General features: G+C 39.6%; 1 protein-coding gene across 2 annotated transcripts in view; it reads left to right on the top strand.

Annotated features, from left to right (window-relative positions):
* Window positions 1-1,307: 1,307 nt before the first annotated feature.
* LOC103804271 (myosin light chain kinase, smooth muscle) overlaps window positions 1,308-19,726 on the top strand; it is a 74,489-nt gene continuing 56,070 nt past the window's right edge. For both annotated transcript variants that reach the window (XM_009076874.1, XM_009076875.1), the window contains exons 1-3: window positions 1,308-2,257; window positions 12,759-12,875; window positions 16,389-16,472. In XM_009076874.1, the coding sequence (XP_009075122.1) occupies window positions 1,660-2,257; window positions 12,759-12,875; window positions 16,389-16,472 (799 nt within the window). In that variant the 5' untranslated portion in view covers window positions 1,308-1,659. The remainder of the gene's footprint in view (window positions 2,258-12,758; window positions 12,876-16,388; window positions 16,473-19,726) is intronic.

Here is a 19,726-nt window from a genome sequence, read left to right as displayed (position 1 = left end):
ATTGTTGTTTGAAAAAGAAAAATCTTCCAGGACTTTGTAGTCCATTTGCAAGCTTATACTTAAACTGGGAAGGACAAAAGTGTTTCCACTAATAAAAGATATCTCCAGTCCACAATCAATTCAAGTCTGGTTTTTAATAGCAGTCAGGGGAGTGGTGGCAACAGTTACACAACTGCTGCCCTGAGGAGTTAAATTTTGCTTTTGGCATCTCCTGTGTTAAGCGGAGAAGAGCTGTTTGGGGCTAGAAGAATGATATATATCTGTGGGAGGGAGGGAGCTGCAGGGGAGGGGGGAGCACTTTAAATGAATTCTTTAATGGGAGCCCTTTCCAGAAGGCATCCATGGTATTCCTCTGCAAAAGGAAGAATAAGTACTCAGCACCATATATGGTGACACTTTTATGTTTTTTAATATAAACATGTACAGGCTGGAGCAATCCATGTAGATAGGTTTTGCTGATTGGTTGGGCCAGGGGGGAGGGAAGGAAATGAGACCCTGCTTTTAATATCTTAACATTAGAAAACTTAAGAGCTTGGGTTTGAATAAATAAACAGTAGGCAGAGTTGGAAAGATTTTCAGCTTTGCAAAATAGCCCCTTCCTCTGACTTGGCTTTCCAGCTTTTGTATTTATTTTCCTTTAGCTTGTTTGTTTGCAGCTGTTTCATTCTGTAAATTGCTTTGATTTTTGTTCAGGGAGTATCTTGTTCCCAGTGCAGATATCAACAGATCAGTAAAAACTATTTGAGATAGCTTAGCTCCAAATGTAGGGGGACCAAAGCCACTCAGTCAAACATCATAGTGCTGGGCATAGCAAAGGAGGATGCCACACTGGGTTTGAGCTGTTTTCGTGCAATACACAATCACTTAGCTCAGGCAAGTTGCAGAGGGAGAAACCTCTGTTTTTCTGATTTCACTTAAATATTTCAGGAACCAAGTTGGAGAATGCAGCTGCCAGGTGTCTCTGATGCTGCGGGAGAGTTCAGCTTCCACAGCAGAAATGCTCAGAGAGTGAGTATTTTTCCCAGGGACTTGCATGGGTGGGTTCTATTTTTTGCTCCGTTAATTCCCTGCCCTTACAGACCCAGGCTGGCTGCTGTTCAACCTAATCCCCAAATGTGACCCAACAAATTGTTTTCATCATACAAGCTAAGCACATTGTACCAAGCCAGAGCAGAGAAGATCTTTTTTGTTTGTGCCCTTATATGGCTCCTGAAGTCATCATTGATGCAATAAACTAATGGAGTATGCTCCTCTAATCAACCTCCCCTTCTATAAACACATTTTGTTCCTGCTCTGAGATTGTTCCCTGACATTTTTAAACCAGCCCCTTTCCTGGCTCTCTCTTTCTTTTCTTTTTCGGATCATAGTGGGAGGGAATCAGCCAGCTCTGGAGAGAGAAGAGATGGTGGAGATCATGGTAAACTAACATTTGGTAGGACAAGTGGCTTCAAAAAGAACAGCAGTGAAACCAGAGTAGCTGAGGAAGAGCAGGAAGACGTCCGAGGAGTGCTGAAGAGGCGAGTGGAAACTCGGGAACACACAGAGGAGAGTCTGAGGCAGCAGGAAGCTGAGCAACTTGATTTCCGTGACATTTTAGGCAAGAAAGTCAGCACCAAAAGTTTTTCTGAGGAGGAACTGAAAGAAATCCCAGCCGAGCAAATGGACTTCCGAGCAAACCTGCAGCGGCAGGTCAAACCCAAGACCTTGTCAGAGGAGGAAAGGAAAGTCCATGCTCCTCAGCAGGTGGACTTCCGCTCCGTGCTGGCCAAGAAAGGCACCCCAAAAGCCCCAGTGCCAGAGAAGGCACCACCTGCCAAACCTGCCGTTACAGATTTCAGGTCTGTGCTGGGCTCAAAGAAGAAGCCACCTGCAGAGAATGGCAGCGCTAACACCCCAGCACCAAACGCCCGCACCAACGCTGAAGCCCAGAACGCGACCCCCAACTCTCAAGCCCCTGTTGCCAAACCAGCAGTGAAAAAAGAAGAGAAGAATGACAGAAACTGTGAACATGGGTGTGCAGTGGTGGATGGCGGAGTAAGTGGGAAAAAAGCTGAAAACAAAGCACCAGCAAGCAAACCACCAGCGAGCAAAGGAACAGCACCCTCCTTTACAGAGAAGCTTCAGGATGCTCAAGTAGAAGATGGTGAAAAATTGGTCTTACAATGTCGGATTTCCTCTGATCCCCCTGCAGCTGTCACCTGGACTCTAGACAGCAAACCCATCAAATCATCAAAGTCCACTGTCATCTCCCAAGAAGGTAAATTAATTGAATTACAAGCCAGCTGGATGGCATACTGTTATATCTGGCTCTTGATTAATAATATTTAGTTCATTAAAGGTAACACAATACTTTATTTAAGTCCTGTGCCAGTAACTGTTTCCAGATGCAGCTTTCTTGTTATTTCAGTGGAGTACACAAGGAACAGCATTGTTTGACATTTCTTGCAGATTCTCCTTTAACAGCCTGCAGATGTAATTTTTATAAAGTTGAACTTCTTGCATTTTTGAATGCTGTTTACATTGCTAACGCTGTTTAAGGAGCTGGTACATGATGATTATTTAAACTGAACTTTAAGGCTTTAGAACATTGAAAACATAATAATATTATTGCTGGTTTACAAAGTCTAATTTAATTCTTCTGTATGTTTAATATTTCAGGCTTTTTATTGCAGTAAGAAACACAGAAGCAAAGAGGGGTTGTGTCATAGAAAGAAATTACTACAACTTCAAGTTACATAGCTAAGATCAGAGTTGAGAATTCATTTCCAGTGTGTTTGCTGCCCCTGCCACAGATGCTTCTATTGCTTTTACAAGCACTGAAGTATTTGAACCCCACTGGCCTGATGACTTTTAACTAACTTCAAAGCAGTACAGAGTTTGGTAAAAGTCCTCAGAGAGAAGACTTAGTGTTTTCAAATTGAGTGATTCCTTTATACTCCACATTTTGGATAATCAAACCCTTCTAGACTGTTTTTTTAATGAAAGTTAATTTTGTATCGAGACAATATACATTTTCCTTGGAACAAAAAAAGCGAGGACAACTGAGAGCACAAAAATCCCTTCTTTGCTTCATATTTGTTTCATTAAACACTGAGGGAATTATCTGGAAAATGACACTGTCTGGCATATTGTAGTAAAAATGTTCATGTTCACAGTAAGCATTACAGCTTGACATAGGGATTTGCACTCTTAGGTATGTCTTTCTTCATTTAATCTAGACTATTTTCAGTGTTACCAAATGAGAACCAAATTAATATGCACAGTGGTTCAGCACAACCAGCAAATCCTTGTGCAGTGTTCCAAACACTGAAACATGAGGATTCTCCTAAAGTGGATGCAGTCAGAAACAACATTGTCTTCAGATAGGGTGAGGGTACCTAAGCAGTGCATTGAGGGGATGCTAAAGTAAGTGGATGGAGAAGGGGAAATGATAGCAGGTGCATTGTGTCTGGCATGTGGCTGGAGTAGCATATTTTTGTTTGGTTTTTGGTGAGTACCTGATGATTTTCAGCAGAGGGGACTGTATAGAGTAAGGATAAGTGTCATGTACATGAGAAAAAGTTGACTGGTGGAAATGCTATCACAGGACTGACAAGATCAGTCAATTTAACCAGCCTTAGACTGGAACCAAGGTTTCAAGGATTTTCTTGGAATTGATCAGAGTGGAAAAGAAATTAGGCATCCCAAAGTTTCATGTCTCCTTTCAAAATACATCAAATAGACAGTATCTCTGTACCAAAGCTTTGAGCTATGGTGGAGCCTCCTAATGTCCTGAAGCCTTAGTTTTATGGTGCTGCAGAAAGCTGTTTTCTTGACTGAAATAATCTGAGTAAATAACTGTTATAATCACCCAACTCATATTCACTCTATAAAATGGTACTGTGGAGCTGAAAATCCAGTGTGACTGTGTTTACAGTGAAGAAATCCTCATGTAAATGCTCTGCCACCTGACTGAGCAAGGCATGTGACTTATCCCAGCCAGGTTGGCTTGGCTAAGTGACACTCTTGGTCATAACACTTCAGAGTGTCACACGTTAGCAATGCTTTCCATTGAGGTAAGGAACAAAAGTCACCACTGCATAAGGAATCTACTGTTTCAGGACAGCTTCTTGGAGGGAGTGAAGAAACTGTCCCTATCTACTACTTGTACCTACACTATTACACTGGTATCACACTTAAGTAGTCAGTGTTATCAGTACTTCAAAGTCAGCCTTGCTTTTGCATGTATTTGCAGAGGATCTTAGAAAGAAATATTAGGCAGGGCAGTAAGTTTTTTCCTTTAATGGAAAGAAATGGCATGAGTATTAGAACCTTTTTTTTTTCCAGCCTTCTTACATACCCTCTGGTACACTGAGGAGATGAATTGCATGATGGTCAATTTAGGTTTTTTCCGGACAGTACCTGCTAGTTTTGGCACTTGAAGAAGAATGTGTTGCAGTTCTCCCCCTGCAAGATGCTTTCATGCCAGCTGTTAAGTAATTAACTAGGTATGCATGATACTTCCTTTAAGGAAGTTCCAGATTTCAGAAAGATTCAGTTTTCTCTTTTTCCCTAATTAGGAACACATACACAGTTGAGGGAACAAAGGGAGGAGAAGGAATAATTGGAGTTACAGACTAGAATTGAGAAATAACAAATTCAGGACAAGTATCAGGAAATGCTGTTCAATAGGGAAACTGTATGAATTAATCTCACAGATAGTGTTTGGAGCAACATTAAACATAGAGAGCAACATTAAAATTGGATGCAGTACTCAGCAGCTCAAAGCCAAACTCCCAGTTTCCATCTTTTGCCCCAAACACTGAAAATGCAGGTTCATCACACCCACAGGTGTCATGTTCTTTAGCAGCAGTGCCTTTGGCTAACCTTGGAGCAGCATTTAATGGGCCCTGGGGATAATCCCCTAGAGATTCTCAGATGAAAGAAGGTTGAGTCTGTGGGGAGTAGAGGAATTCAGAACAAACAGACCTAGCTCTCCTCAGTGGGTTTAGATATTGCAAAGCCAGTTTTTGTTTCTTCAGCATGACCTTGCTTTTCTTGTGTTCAGCAACAAAATCCACTAAGAAGAGGAGAGACTAGGTCTGTTCTTGGCCATTCCACCAATTGGTTTTGTGCTGCCATGATATTTGGTGGTGACCACAGCTTGGGGGTTTCAGATTTTCCAGAGGTATCTCACAAAAGAATAGATTACTTGTTCTTAGCAAGTTGGATACTGGAAAATCCTCTATCTAGAGTAAGACATGTCCATCTGTTTGTTATCATACTACTAGCCCATCTTAGTATGGGCCACTGGCCCACAAACTGATCAGGGTAAGTAATGCATGAACCCACAGAACGCCAAGTATTTGTCTTTTGGAAAATGAGTTAGTTATTCCTCTCTGTCATTGCCAGAAACCAAAAAGAGACAGCACTTTGCCCACCTCCTGGTGCCAAATATACCATGAAGATAAATGCATAAAACCTGGTGTCAGGAACATATCCATGTGATAAAACAAGTGGCATATTTGGCCAGAAAGGTCAAACTTAGCAGTATACTTGTGTGTAACAAGTTCACAGGACAGGCAAACTATGTACAACTATATTCCTTTATGTAATTACTCACTGGAAATAACTTTCCTTGGCCTATTTGTCCTAACGGATAGTAAAGCCCTTTACCTCTTAGAAACAAAGCAATTCACAGGTCTTCTCTGTGTTTGCAGAGGCTGAAACTGCATTGCCTGTCCAAGGCCATTTAGCCATTAGTGTGCAAGAGAAGGGAGAGTTAGCCCTGCTTCTGTATCAGAAGCCTGAATACAAACACCAAGATCAAATAGTCACTGATTGGTAAGGTCTTTGGCAAAAGAAAAACTAAATCTTGCTCCAAAAAAGACCTTCATCTTCAGGCATATTTCTGCAGTACTTGTGCTGTATTCTAGTAGTTAATCTAGGGCTTACAATGTATGCTATGATTTCAGGGCCAAGTTTACATTAGCAATTAGAAGTCAGAACCTGGGCATTATACTGAATGTCACAATCACAGCACGTCTAATATCACTCCCATTCCTTCCATTTTACACTTCAGCTACTAATACAATTTTGTTTCCCTTTGAAATCATGAACATCAGTAGTTGTTTTTCTATTTCCCCTAACAATTCCCCAAATAATACTCTGTTGGCTGACTGGCATGAGAGATTTTTTGCTTTCAATACTGCTTTTATGAAAAAGTGAGCTCTTAATTCCATTTTTATTTTATGAACACGTCTGACCTGGTGTGATTTTGTTAATGGTTTGATTTTATGTTTTTTCTTCTATTAAACTTGTCAGAGTGCAGTTATCTACATTTATGGGATAGATATTAATGTGGAGGTTTTGCCTATAAAGTATCAAAATTAATGAGAACTGTAACAGCCAAACAAGGGTACTGATAAATTAGAGCATTATGCATCTGTACAGATGAGTCAGATGGTGTATGGTTAAGAGGCAGTTGATTTTATTATAAAAGAGTTCTTTCCTTGAAGTTAGGGGGGGCTTATTGGTTTTTTTTGAAAAAGGTTTTTAAGAAGGCTCTGGCAGATATTAGAGCGGAGTTAGACATATAAGGACTGAGTAGAACAAGTTTCTCTTGTTGAACTCTTTAGAGCAGGAACCATTTTGTTTTACATTTGTATAGCACTGGCACAGCAGTGCCCTGTGCTACTGTCCTGCTGTGTGACTCACTCTTGGACAGAAAATCCACATAGAAAATTCTTCCATGGTTACAAAAGTTGTTCTCTAAGACTACAGTGAAAGGGTTTTGGAAGGCAACATCCTTAGTACACTGGACAGCTGAGGTCTACAGCAAATACAGTCAAAACTGGCAAACTTGTCATTTTTTAAGTCAGCTTGCACTGCTTTTATTGCATAGATTTAGTGCCATGTGACTTATCTAGATGGAAGAGGAACTGCCTAGTATAAACTCAGGTAGCAGTGATGGTGTAGCTTAGAAAATGGCCTGAGTTTGTATTGCTTTGTGCAAAACAGCATTTTTTTCTTCCTGAGCGTCTTGGCAGCATCAAGATGTGGTAATCTTGTTAGCAATAATGCCTTAACAACTTTCTTGTGACTTCACATAGCTCCTAAATCTTCCTGTCAGTTGTGCAAGTCTGTGTCTGTCAGTCTAACTAGGATCTGCTGTGACTTTTTTGTTTTCTTTTTAATTAAATTTGAGCAAGAATTTGGTGTGTAATTAACATAACTATGTATTGATGAAAGTAGATGGATTCTGCAGCTTAAGAAAAAGCTCCATCAGAAAGTGTAAGCCTAGGGAGATCATCTCAACATCACTTCTGACACAACTCCATGTTTGTCACATGCCACATTTCCCTCTGTACTGCCATTTTTGTCTTAATTTTCCTTCTTCCAGGAATGCATGTAGTGGAGGTTTAAATATGGCAAGAGAGAGACATTTGCTATAACCACTGGTCATTTATTTCAATGTCTAATTATTCTTATAAGTATTTTGATTTTAAATCAAAAAACAAAGCAATGTCTTATTTCTAATTTGATTTCATCTGTTTTTTTCTTCTATACACTTGTTTCCTTTCTCTGCTGAGCTAAAGAACCCATTTGCACTAGACAGAATGGCTTTGACAGTGTAACCAACATACCTCTCTATCTCTTCTTTTTTTGAAACCTGACAAGTCAATCTTTTACTAGCTTTCTCTCCATAATGCACTTTATCCAGCCCTTGCAGGCTTGGGGTTGTTTGGTTTTGGTTTTAATACCTCCTATGCAGTAGCTGTTTGTTACTTCAATATCCTGCTTAGAAACTAGGCAGCATATTGGTATATTTGGGTTCAAACTGAAGGAGGGAAAGTCTAGGTTGGATGTCAGGAAAAAGTTTTTTACTATAAGGGTGGTAAGACTTTGGAACAGGTTGCCCAGGGACATGGTGGCTGCCTTGACCCTGGTGGTGTTCAAAGCCAAACTGGATGAGCCTTGAGCAGCCTGATCTAGTGATGATGTGTCCCTGCCCATGGCAGGGAGGGTTGGGACTAGATGATCTCTAAGGTCCATTCCAGCCCCTAACTTCTATGATTCTATGATATCAGTATCAGCACAAGTGAGATGGAGGTTACCTTCCTATTGCTGGAGTCCTCTTTCTACCTCACAACAGTGCAGCTCATGTTTGTTATTTCTGAATTAAACTTTTAAACCTTCTGAATGTAGAGCATCCCTTGCTGTCCATGGTTACTTGTCATTTCACAAGTATCTTAAGCTCCATTTTATTTGAGTGAATAGGACTCAGCTTCACAAGTAAATGAGATTGTTTATGAGGCCTGCCCTGTTTTCTCTCTTTCTGTCTTTTCCCTCTCCAATGTTCATTCTTACATCTTTAAATTTGTCAGCGTTAATTTATGAATACTTCTGCATCACAGACTAAAGTATTTAATAACTTTGGTCCTGGTCTGATCACAGAGGAGATCCAGCAGCAACAGTCTGAGTGATGATATCCTATTGTCAGCTTCTTCATAAGAGCTTTATTTTGGCAGCTCTAACTCTTCCTAAATCAACATCATTAATATAACATTAATTACAAGCATAAAAATGTGAGCTATCACAAATATTTCAGTGAAGATTAAGAAAATTACCTCTACACAGATACATTTGCCAGTTAAATGTCTAATTTTATGATTCATGAATGTAGGTTTATTACATTCTTTTTCTCAATTAGAAATAATTACATTTGACTTTTTTTTCCCCTTTCAAATGCATGAGTATTTTATAGAAATAATTACATTTGACTTTTTTTTTCCCTTTCAAACGCATGAGTATTTTCATTTCTTTTTCTGTTATTGTAAGTGTAGTCAATATTTTCCAGGTCAACCCACTTCCCATTTTGAAATATGACTGTGACACTAGCACATATTTGCTCTTTCCCAGACAATTTCAGATTTATTAGAAAATTAACACTATAAGCCAGTCAATTGCTTAAAAATTTATTACGGCTCCTAGGCACAACTTCTCATAGAAGTAATATTAATATTGCTGAAATACTCCATAGTACTTTTTTATTCCATGGGATACAAATGAGAAAGACATAAAATTGTCTGCATCACAGATAGGAGTTAGGTTGCCCAGCTGGATGCCAGTGTGGGGAATGAGACTAAAGAGCTGGTTTTTTGTTGGTTTGTGTATTTGTTTTATCTCTGAAGTTGACTTTCTGTGGAGTTTCATGGAAAGAATGCAGAAGCCTAGTGATATTTTAAACTGGCTTGCACTATTTTGAGTAAGTCAGAGAATCCTTAAATAGCTCAAAATTCAAGGGAAAGGCTTTGTGTATCCAAACCAGAGCCTCCACTGAACTATCAGCTTTTGGGGCTGTTAAGGTCTTTTCTAGAGCTGCACCAGTTCCAGTGTCTAAGTGGGAGATCCCAATATTCATGTTTGCTCCAATCCTGCACTTTGTGACAGCGTTTGAAAGAACTGTCTGTGGGCTGGTTTCCAAAAAAAAAAGTAGGGAGTTGGGGAGACAACATGGATAGTAAATTCTTTTAGTTGACTAGGATTTGTAAAGTGCCAGGATTTAGAATACCCATCTGGAGTAATCAGTCTGGGCTTTTGAACACTTATGAGAAAATAATCTTGTTTCAGGTCATGAAGGGTTTTTGCAGAGGAAATACCAAATACTTCATTGAAAAACATTTGGCCTTCCAGCCTCGGGAATTGACTGTAGGTCTAGATCACAGAACATAGGCCTGTTGGGGAGTTTCCTGTCCTTATGAAATCTCAGCAAGTTTTGCCTGTTTGTTTTTTTGGGTGGTTCTTTTTTCTGTTCTGATTTTCTAAGAAAAAGAGGTTTCTATAGCCATGCTCTCTCTCAGCCTCCCCTTAAACTCCTGATCCAGCCTGGCTAATACTTTTTTTTAAACACCGGCCAATTTCATACCAAGACCTAGTAGTGTAAAGTTTCATAAAACTAATTGCTGAATAAAGGAGAATGATCCAAATTATCTCATTTCCCATTCACTCCTCCACTGAGGGCTGCCACCATTGCATCTGGTGGTAGCCAGAAGCCCAGGAAGCCCCATGTACTTTGCACGTGCTGTTCCAGTCTAGCTGCTGGGGAGAATGAAGGAGTGGAGGGAAATAGGATATGGACTATTGCCATAGGCAGGTGGAAGTTAGGAGGAAAAGGACATGGCCTGTGGAAAAACCAGATTTCCTTCATCATCATTCTCACAAAAAAAATCATTAAAATTCAGCACATATAAATATTATTTTGGAATGAGTGAAACTAACATTATTCCATGAGGAATCTGCTTCCAGTAGAATAAGCTAAATGGAGGTTTGATCAGACCTCTGCCACACAGATTGGCCAGGGCTAGATTCTAAAAGGAAAACTAAGAAAGCAGTCAGTGCATATGGCAAGTTGAGGTTTGCCATGAGAAAACCCTAGGATTTGTTCTAGATTTTAGTAAACTGTGAGAAATGACTTATTGTTTGGGTGGGATGTTTCTGTTGTATATGCTGCATAACAAAGTGCTTCTCCTAAGGTGTTAACTCATACTGTTGCAGTGTGCTGTATGGGCAACACAGCCACAGGATGAGTGGTGAAGAATGAGCCTACATCACATTAGTCTCCAGTGAGCCAAGGAAGGGCTTTTGAGCAGGTAGAAAACTCCAGCAGAAACTAAAGTAAACTCTGCATTATTCCAGTCCCTTAGAATTCAGTTATCCTTCCAGGCCAAACTCCTTCCCTGCAGTAAGGTGGCCAGAGATCTCCTTTATATTTATGTGTCTTGGTTCCATAGTTTATTTTCTTTTACAATAGCATTTTTAGGTTTTAATGTGCAATCTTTTCTAGTCACGTTACATAGATATATACAAATTCTTAGACTCAAAGTTATCTTTGGCTTGCTCTCCAATTGTCTCTTTAAACAGCAGAGACATGTGAATTTATATTTGCTAGATGCCTGCAAGAATACTTTTCTGGTGTCTCTTCTCCATTTGGAATGGAACTGCAACTCGTGACATTTTTGGCTTTAGCCTGACTTATGGAGAAGTGTTGTCTCAGGGAAGGCATGTGGCTTTTCTTTTCATCCTGTGGTTGGCTGAGCACAGCACATATGAGTGAGGGGTCAGTGCTCCTCTTCTGAGATAGCTTTCCCATCATTTCTCAGGGGGAAAATAGTAATTATTTAGAGCTTCTTGATTTTGTGGAGGATGATTAAGAGCAGGAAAATATAATTTTCTTCTAACTCTTGTGTGTTTCTGGCAAACAAAATTTGTTGAAAATCATTTGAATGTTTTTTATAAGATTTGTCTTGAATAATGACATCCAGATTTACAGTGAGGGGAATCTGAATGCCAAAAGCATAATTGCCATGTGAGAACTGAGGTTGTTGCCAAGGGGAACCAGAAAACCCCCAAAGTTCTGATGGAGGGGTGTTCTTTTTAAGGAGCTTGCAAGGTCCTTCTCATGGACCAGTAATCTGTGCCTGTGCCATCTTCCACATCACAGGGGATACATTGGACAGGGAGCTGGGGATCAAGCACGCTGAAAGGCAGAAGGCAGCCTGCAGTTAACACAGAGAGAAACATGGCAAATAGAGATGCTGGGGAATTTCTTTACATCTCAGGAAACGTGGTAAATGTCTGAAAAAAAACCCTGATCTATCCAGTCTTGCCATTAATTGTGAGAGACTGTGAGAAAGGCAGATGGAAGAAGAGGAGAAGGTTTTGCTGCCATTGAGATAAGTGGAGAGTGGAAGCATTCTGGACAAGCTAACAGCAATGTGTAAAAGTGCACAGTATCTCAGGCTGTGTTTAGGGGACAGTCACATCTTTCCAATGAGGAAGAAGAAAGCAAACCCACACTCCACCCTCACTTAATGAAGGATCTTTGGAAGGGGAAAGTATGGAGCATTTTAACTGGGGTTCACCCTGGGGAGGAAAGTTCTTCATTGTTCCAAGCAAAACAAGTGAATGTAAGGGATTAGATTCTCCTTCCTCATACCCAACCTACTGGGAACAACTCCTGTTTTGGTTCACAGAGTTTTAATTTTTAAGAGGAAATGTATTTCCCTTGGGTCGTACCAAGCTTTCCTCGGTAACTGCAGAACTTATGTCACATCCTGTTTCTGCAAACCCAATTAAGTCAAGTTTTGCTTTTTTGTTTGAAAAGAAATGGATTTGTTGCAGTGACAGATTTGATTGTCATTGATATACTGGACTTTCTAATGGATGTTTTACAGTACCAGACACTTATTCATTAAGTAATTCAAGCAAAAAGAAAATGTCTCAGTGCCATTCTTAAACTTGGGCACTAAGCTGAAGTTCTGCTCTTGCTTGTGGAATCTCATGGGAGTGCTAGAAACAAGGCTGAATCAAAATATTGCAGATGGCCATTTGACAGTAACCCTCTTATTTACAGTCCTGCACTACTAGCACTTTTGGAAAAAGATCATCTGAGCGAGGACTTCTGATCTCTGCTGTAAGATGAAGAACAGCATCAGAGGTACTCATCCATTAACCAGTTCAGGAGTGCAGGGACAACTTTGAGTATCCAAGGGAACAGCAGTAAGATAATGAATTTATCAATGTGTTTTTATTTATTTAGCATGAATAAGATTCCAATTCTGATGTTGATTTTTTAAGGACAAACCAGCTTTTTCTAGCAGTGAAGATCACCTGTGGCAAAGGATTGGGTCACTTGATGCCTTCTGTTCCTTAATAGCACTAAGGTTTTTGTGAGCTGCAGCATAACATCCATTTGATCTCTCCCTCCTTTGTTCCAGGGACACTCTGTTCACTCACCATTGAGAAGGCCACGCCTGAAGATGGGGGCGAGTACAAGTGCATGGCTGAGAATGCAGCAGGAAAAGCTGAATGTGCTTGCAAAGTGGTGGTAGAAGGTAAGTACTTTGCTGGATACAGGAAAATCCTTCCTTAGAACTTCCTCCTTCCCTGCCTTGTTTCCCAATAACAGCTTTTAGGAACCATTTACACAAAAAAGAGCTCTGCCCCCACCTTCTGCACTTTTTGGTCAATAGATAATTTAATGTCTACCACAAAGGAGCATGAGCAGAGAGACAGCACAGAAGCAAGGAAGGGCTCTGGTTCCTTTGTGGAGTAAACTACATTCTCCTGCTGCCTACTATATTTCTACAAGGTTTTTAGAGCAGAAAGCTGAAACCATAATATTTGTTTCTGAGCTGTATGCATCCTTTAAGAGCATGTAAGAATTCAGTGTGTGAGCCTGGGTATCAGTCTGCCTCAGGGCTATGTATGGCACATTTTTTAGTCTAGAATTTTTCAATTCTTTGCATTCACTAGTATTTAGTCATTTGGTTTTGTAGTGGAAGTGAGCAAAAATAAACAAATTAGCAGCTTAACCACCCTTGTATGCCATAGTCTCAGACCATGGATAATTTATTGACTGAGGTACTTGTTTTCAGCCTTAGTCAGGCTGATGACACTGTACTCTTGCCAAATAGTCTTGGCCTTAGGCAAGTACATTGTTGTGAAGTTGAGTGAGACACAGACTTATAAAACTGCCATAGACTTTACATTCTTCAAGAGGCTTTAAGTAACCAAGTGTTCTTATCAGCTCACCTTCTGGTGATCTCATCCTTGGATACTCTGAGACTTTCCAATGTGACTGAGATGAAAGCAAAACTAAACAACAAGACTAATAACATAGAGCTTGGGTACTAAACCTTCACAGCTGTGTTGCAGATGTGGTATTTGGGGCAGGAGGTCTAGAAAAGAAAACTATTATTTGTTTTCCTAATGTTGCATGACGCAAGGTGAGAATATGATCCTGTAACTCCTCATCAAAGGTCAGTCTTCATATAACTGGAAAAGGAATTAATGATACATAAAATTGCAATTAATTGTATTGGTTCCTGTAATGGCACCTTCTGTGATACTACAGTCACAGTGTAACTGCCTTAGATATTTCATAAGCTATTGTTTATATTTCTGTAATTTAAAGTAATAAGTTTTGCCAGTACTAAAGTTCAAAGAATACTATCAAGAAGAGGCTTTAAGCAAAATCTAATACTCTGCAACACCTTAACTACCACAGATGCAGAGTGTAAAAGAATCAGATCATCAAAAGATTAGCATCCAGTAGGTTTCTAGAGCTGCCCAAGCATCTTTTAAATGTCTGTCACCTGTGTGTTTTATTTTTGTCTTCCAATCTCCTCAAGTAGTTGCTTTTCTCCCTGAAGCCTCCCTTGCATATTTCCCACTCCCAGTTTCCTGCTGGACAATGCATGCTCTAGAGGCTGCAGATAGACACTGTGTTGTGTTTTATTTTTGTCTTCCAATCTCCTTCAAGTAGTTGCTTTTCTCCCTGAAGCCTCCCTTGCATATTTCCTACTCCCCCTGCTGGACAATGCATGCTCTAGAGGTTGCAGGTGGACTTTGGCTTGCAGAGTTTTGTTGGTGGGAGCCTGTCAGCTCATGGTATATTCATTGCCTGATCATGGGAATGACAATTACATCAGCTGTCTAGCTCACTGTGGTGGTGGCACTCATGGCAATTGGAGCTCACTGCTCACATAATGTTGGGCACCAGAATGACCACATTTGATACTGGCTGCCTCATCTGTCTTTTTCATTCTCTCCTGGCATGCAGCTGAGAAGAGGTTTTTGAGGAATGGCACCATAGCAATCTCCAGCTATTTAGGAAAGGCGCCATTTGATATCCCATGTCTGTGACTGGCAGAGGGGATGACTGTTATTTTTAAATTAGAATTGTGATCTAAAACAACAATTAAAATTTCTCCCTTCTTCAGTCTGCTGTCAGGATCCCAGATGCTGATTTTTAGACTCAACAAGTAACCATAATTATCATTATATTCCTTCTGGCACCATGGACTCAAATAAGATGGGAGGAATATTTGACTTCATTTGTCAGATCTGTGGAATCTTAGTGTCTGAACTCAGATCTTGCACAGCCTCTTGCTCTGAATTGTTTGCTGGGAGATTCTATTTTCCCCTGTAGCCTTTTAAGAAACTTAGATGAATTTTCACACTCTGGCACCTTAGAAGTAGGTGATTAAAATAGCTGGTTCCATAACATTTGTGTCATCTCTGGTAACTAAATTTCAAGCAGCTCTCTCACTCTCAAATCCTCTGAAAGCTAAATATTTGAAAGCTGTAAATTGATACAGCTATTGCTGAGATCATAATCCAGATTTGGGATCTTTCTTCCAAAGATAAATGTCAGGATCAGACAATCTAACAAGTGGAGCTTGTTAGGATTTGCATTGTGTGACATAGAATTCTAGAATGGTTTGTATTGGAAGCGAACTTAAAGATCATCCACTTCCAACTCACTGCCCTGCCATGGGCAGGGACACATTACACTAGACCAGGTTGCTCAAAGCCTCATCCAGCCTGGTCTTGAACACTTCCAGGGATGGGGAGTCCGCAACCTCTCTGGGAAACCTGTTCCAATGACTCACCACCCTCACAGTAAAGAATTTTTTCCTAATATCTCATCTAAACCTATGCTCCTTCATCTTAGGGCCATTCCCTGTTGTCCTGTCACTACAGACCCTTGTGAAAAGTCCCTCTCCAGCTCTCTTGTAGGCCATTTAGGCACTGGAAAGGTCTTTAAGGTCTCCCCAGATCCTTCTCTTCTTCAGGCTGAACAACCCCAACTCTCTCAGCCTGTGTTCATAGGAGAGGTGCTCCAGCCCTGTGATCATGTTCAGCCTGGAATAACCTTGTGAAAAAAACGTTGCACCTTTTAGTTATATGGGATGCACATGGAAGAGCTTTATTGACCCTGAGCTGTCGGTGCAGCCTGCAGTGATGAGCAGTTTCTGGATATGAGCTGTGCAATTGTGAAAATAATAAAAGCCACCAAATTTCAGTCCTGTGGTGTTCCTTTTGCCATTTTTATTTAGGAATGAACCAATGTGTAATAATATCTTCCTGGAAAGATTTAGACATAGAGAGGAAATGCTACCTTTCAAAATGGCTTAATCTGTACAGATCCCATAGACAATGGAATGCAAAAATTACAGGGCAAGAGATTCATCTGAATGAAGTGATATTCCAAATATTCCTTTGTTTCCCTTTTCCACACACTGACTAACACAGCTTTGTGCACATTGTGCTTTGCTTTATTTGGCTAAGATAGACCTACCAGCTTAGATGGTGCCTCTTCTTTAGCTGCTTTCTCAGGTTCTCAGCTGCTTTCATGGAAGGTTTCTCACTCTCTGTTCCCTCATCCTTTCAGAATGTGAAATTCAACAGCAAATCTGTGCAGAAAATCTTTCTCAAAAACCAAAAGGACAGCATTTTCCTCTAGCTTTGCAGAAAGATCCAAAACAAACGTTTTATTAGACAGCTTTTTCATTATTGATTTTTAAATAGGATTTGTATTTTATTATTTGTTTTGATTGCAGATGCCTCAAAGACCTCGAAGACTACTGAGAAGGCTAAGACCAAGAAGCCTAAGACCACACTTCCCCCAGTGCTGCCAACAGAGAGTAAGTGACAATGATCTGGATTGCCTTCTTTTCTGTGGGAACAAAAGAGTGCTTTGAGATTCTGTGGTCATTCCCTTCTGTTTGCAGAAAAAGTATCAGAAGCTTGTGCTGTTTCTTTAGCCTTTGCACATAAGTCATGTGAAATGAGTTTTTGCCTTGTGGGGATTAGAAGTAAGAGCCAAAACTCTGAGTTCAGACCTAGCCTTCTCTACTCTCAGTTTTTCATAATGGTGCAATAAACTTGTGACACAGATTTATTTTTGGCTGCCTCCCAAAGAGCACAGAAATAGTCTACTTTGCTTCAAGTTGTGTTGTGTCCTGTGTAGACAATATACAGTTTGACCATTGGTGGGCAAGGCATCTTGACTGAAATGTCTTGTAGCATGGTCTGGCCTTGTTTTCCATGACCATGGAGAGTGGGTGGTTTTGTGAATTTTACATTCCTTATTTAAGCCTAAATGCCTAACTTGTTTTTAATGCTTTCTGAAATAACAAATTAGCCATAAATTCCCTGTTGGCTACTCTGCATATATCCACTAGATTAAGAGGAAACTGTAAATGGCAAAGGCAGCATAATAATGTCAGTCTAGAAATTCCTAATACCACCACTACTTTTGAAATGAAGTGTATATAGGATACAAATATCTCTTAAATCAAAACTAGACTTTGAAAGTTGTTTATCTAAGATGACCACCATGTGAGTTCCTAAAATAGATGCAAAGATGTGTTTCTGATGGAAACATGAAATATTTTATCCAACTCTCTAAAAAAAAATACCCAAAAAAAACTATAATCTGATCTTTCAGCATGAATATTTTCAGCTGCTTTCATCAGGACTCAGTGCAGTTTTGTGCTGATTGATGACCACAGGTAATAGTTGTGTTCCTGGAATAGTTACTTACCTAGGGCTATGCCCTGGGCTACAGATATTTCTGAGTTGCTGGATAAGCATTATAACTCTCCCTCCAGCCACTCATTTTGGGGTGTGGGAGGGGTCACACTGACATGCTCCACCTGAGCTTCAAATGCTGAAAATAATAGCAATTAAGAATAATTTTGTTCTTCAGCATCAATAGAAAAGGAAATTTTAAAGCCATTTTAATCTCCATGGGATAGTGTTTTGTATAGTGTTTTGTACACACATAAACACACACATTTCCTCTGATCCTCCCAGAAGTGTTATCAATTGCAGCTTTCCCACAAGAAAGTGTGAGTTGGGAACTAAGTCTACTATGTAGATATATGACCTGATCCACATCCTACCTACATCCTGGAAATTGGATGGAGGTAGCAAAACAGAAGCAACTCTGACTGCAGAATGATTGGTAAAAGAAGGTTGAAACAATGGTGAATGGTTTTCTTAAGGTTGCTCCATGGCATATTATATCAGTGCTTCAAGTTCTTAAACTTCTTATAAGCTCTTTTTTTTCAAAATACCTTTAAAACATCTTTCCTGTTGCACAGAAAACATCAGAGAGAATGTTAGGAAACTGGGCTTTGGAAGAGCTTTTGGAAAACTCTGGAAAAATACATATATAATTTTAAAAGGATTTGGCTGCAGAGGTTTCACAGGTGGTTTTTAACATCTCAATCTCTGAGGACTGTGAGGATTTATCTGCCTGAAATGAGTGTTTTATTTGTACATTCATCAAGGAAAAAATATGCAAAACTGATCCAGTGGATTCACAGTTTCAAATTATACCGACATCCCTGTCAGATGTAGAGATTGTAAATATGCTCACCTGAAAGCTAATGCGTTTAACAAGTCAGATATTTGTGTATCTTTACTGTTTTCCTCTTGAAAAGAGGTTAGGAGATTATGACTGTGAGTTAATATGTCCCAGTCTAAAAAGTAGGTAACTTTTTACTCAGTCTCTTCTAGTCTTTGTTGCCATGTCAAGTCATCAACTGTCCTAATGGGAAGTAGAGTGTACAGAATGATACTGAACAAACAGGGAACAAAAAATCCTAATAATGCCACTGAATGAATTCTGAATTTTGAATAGTGAATTCAGTCACAGCAGTATATGCTCCATATGTGTACATATACTCAATATATGTGTGTGTGTATGTGTGTGTACATATATATATACATGTGGTACAGAAACTATGTATTCTCTGCCGTTTTTAGAAATACTTTTCAGGGGAAAGGATCCATACTTTCCAGTTTCTGTAAGGAAGTACAAGTCAAATTTCATGGTTAACAGTTATGTCAACATTTTCTCACTTCAGATAACTTATAAGTAAGTGATCCTTCGTTGTTTGCCCTAGTAGAAACCTAGTAGGAAAGTAATTAACTTTATGTTCCTGAAAGCAAAGATCAATACATTTCTTTTTGTGGAAAAGAATGAATGTTGTCAGTAGGTTAATCTGTATAGAATTTGTCTCACTGTGAGAATAGTTGCTGAGCAAATCATTTGACTGCTTGTTTTGACAACGTCATTTCTGGAAGATTGGGATTTGTAAGCCAATAGGAAGTAGAATTTTAGGCATTACTTCTTTTGATTCTGATTTAGAACAAGCAGTTATTCTCAGAAGAACATCTGTGAAGGCAGCTTTGATTCATTCAGTGATTAACAGTGTCTGTGAATGGATGCTTGCAGTGTTTACATGCAGAAAGATTGCTCCCATGTGAGCAAACGAGGAAAACTGAGATGTATTTCTTTCTGCTCACAATTACTATTCTGTCACCAGAATTAAATAATAGTTATGCAATCCTCTAATGATAAACAGAATAAATAATAATATTTCTGAGAACAACAAACAGATCCACCTTTGAATCTGGGTGAAATAATCTGGATTATTCCTGGGTTATTAAATGAAGAAGTAAGGAAGAGCACCTCTGGAACTGGTTCATTCTTCACGGACTTGCCCTTGTGTCTTTGCTAGGTGGATGTCAAATGGTACTGAGTTAGAATAATAAAGTGTCATGTTTCTTCTGTGCAGATATAAAAGACTAAAAGAGGCAATGGAAAATTGGAACCTTTTGTTATTTATCATACTGCACACTCCATGCCATGCCAGAACAATCAGTGGGTAATATAAGGGTCTTCCAGCTTGACATAGCCCTGTAGCAGAAACACTAAGCCAAAAATTCTCACCACTTAAACATTTCTCTAAGGAGCTCTGAAACTGCTCTAAAGGCATTTAGGCACCTAGTCCTCATTGAAATTAGAAGTTACTTCAAATTGAGCTTAAAGGGAAATGCTTATTTCAGTTGCCAAAGCCACTTGCAAAATCTTCAGTGCCTATTA

The sequence above is a fragment of the Acanthisitta chloris genome, unplaced genomic scaffold (genome assembly GCF_000695815.1).
Source record: "Acanthisitta chloris isolate BGI_N310 unplaced genomic scaffold, ASM69581v1 scaffold936, whole genome shotgun sequence".
In the NCBI taxonomy this organism is placed as follows: Eukaryota; Metazoa; Chordata; class Aves; order Passeriformes; family Acanthisittidae; genus Acanthisitta; species Acanthisitta chloris.
Note: the sequence above shows the minus strand (reverse complement) of the source record. Positions and strands in the feature narration are given on the sequence as shown.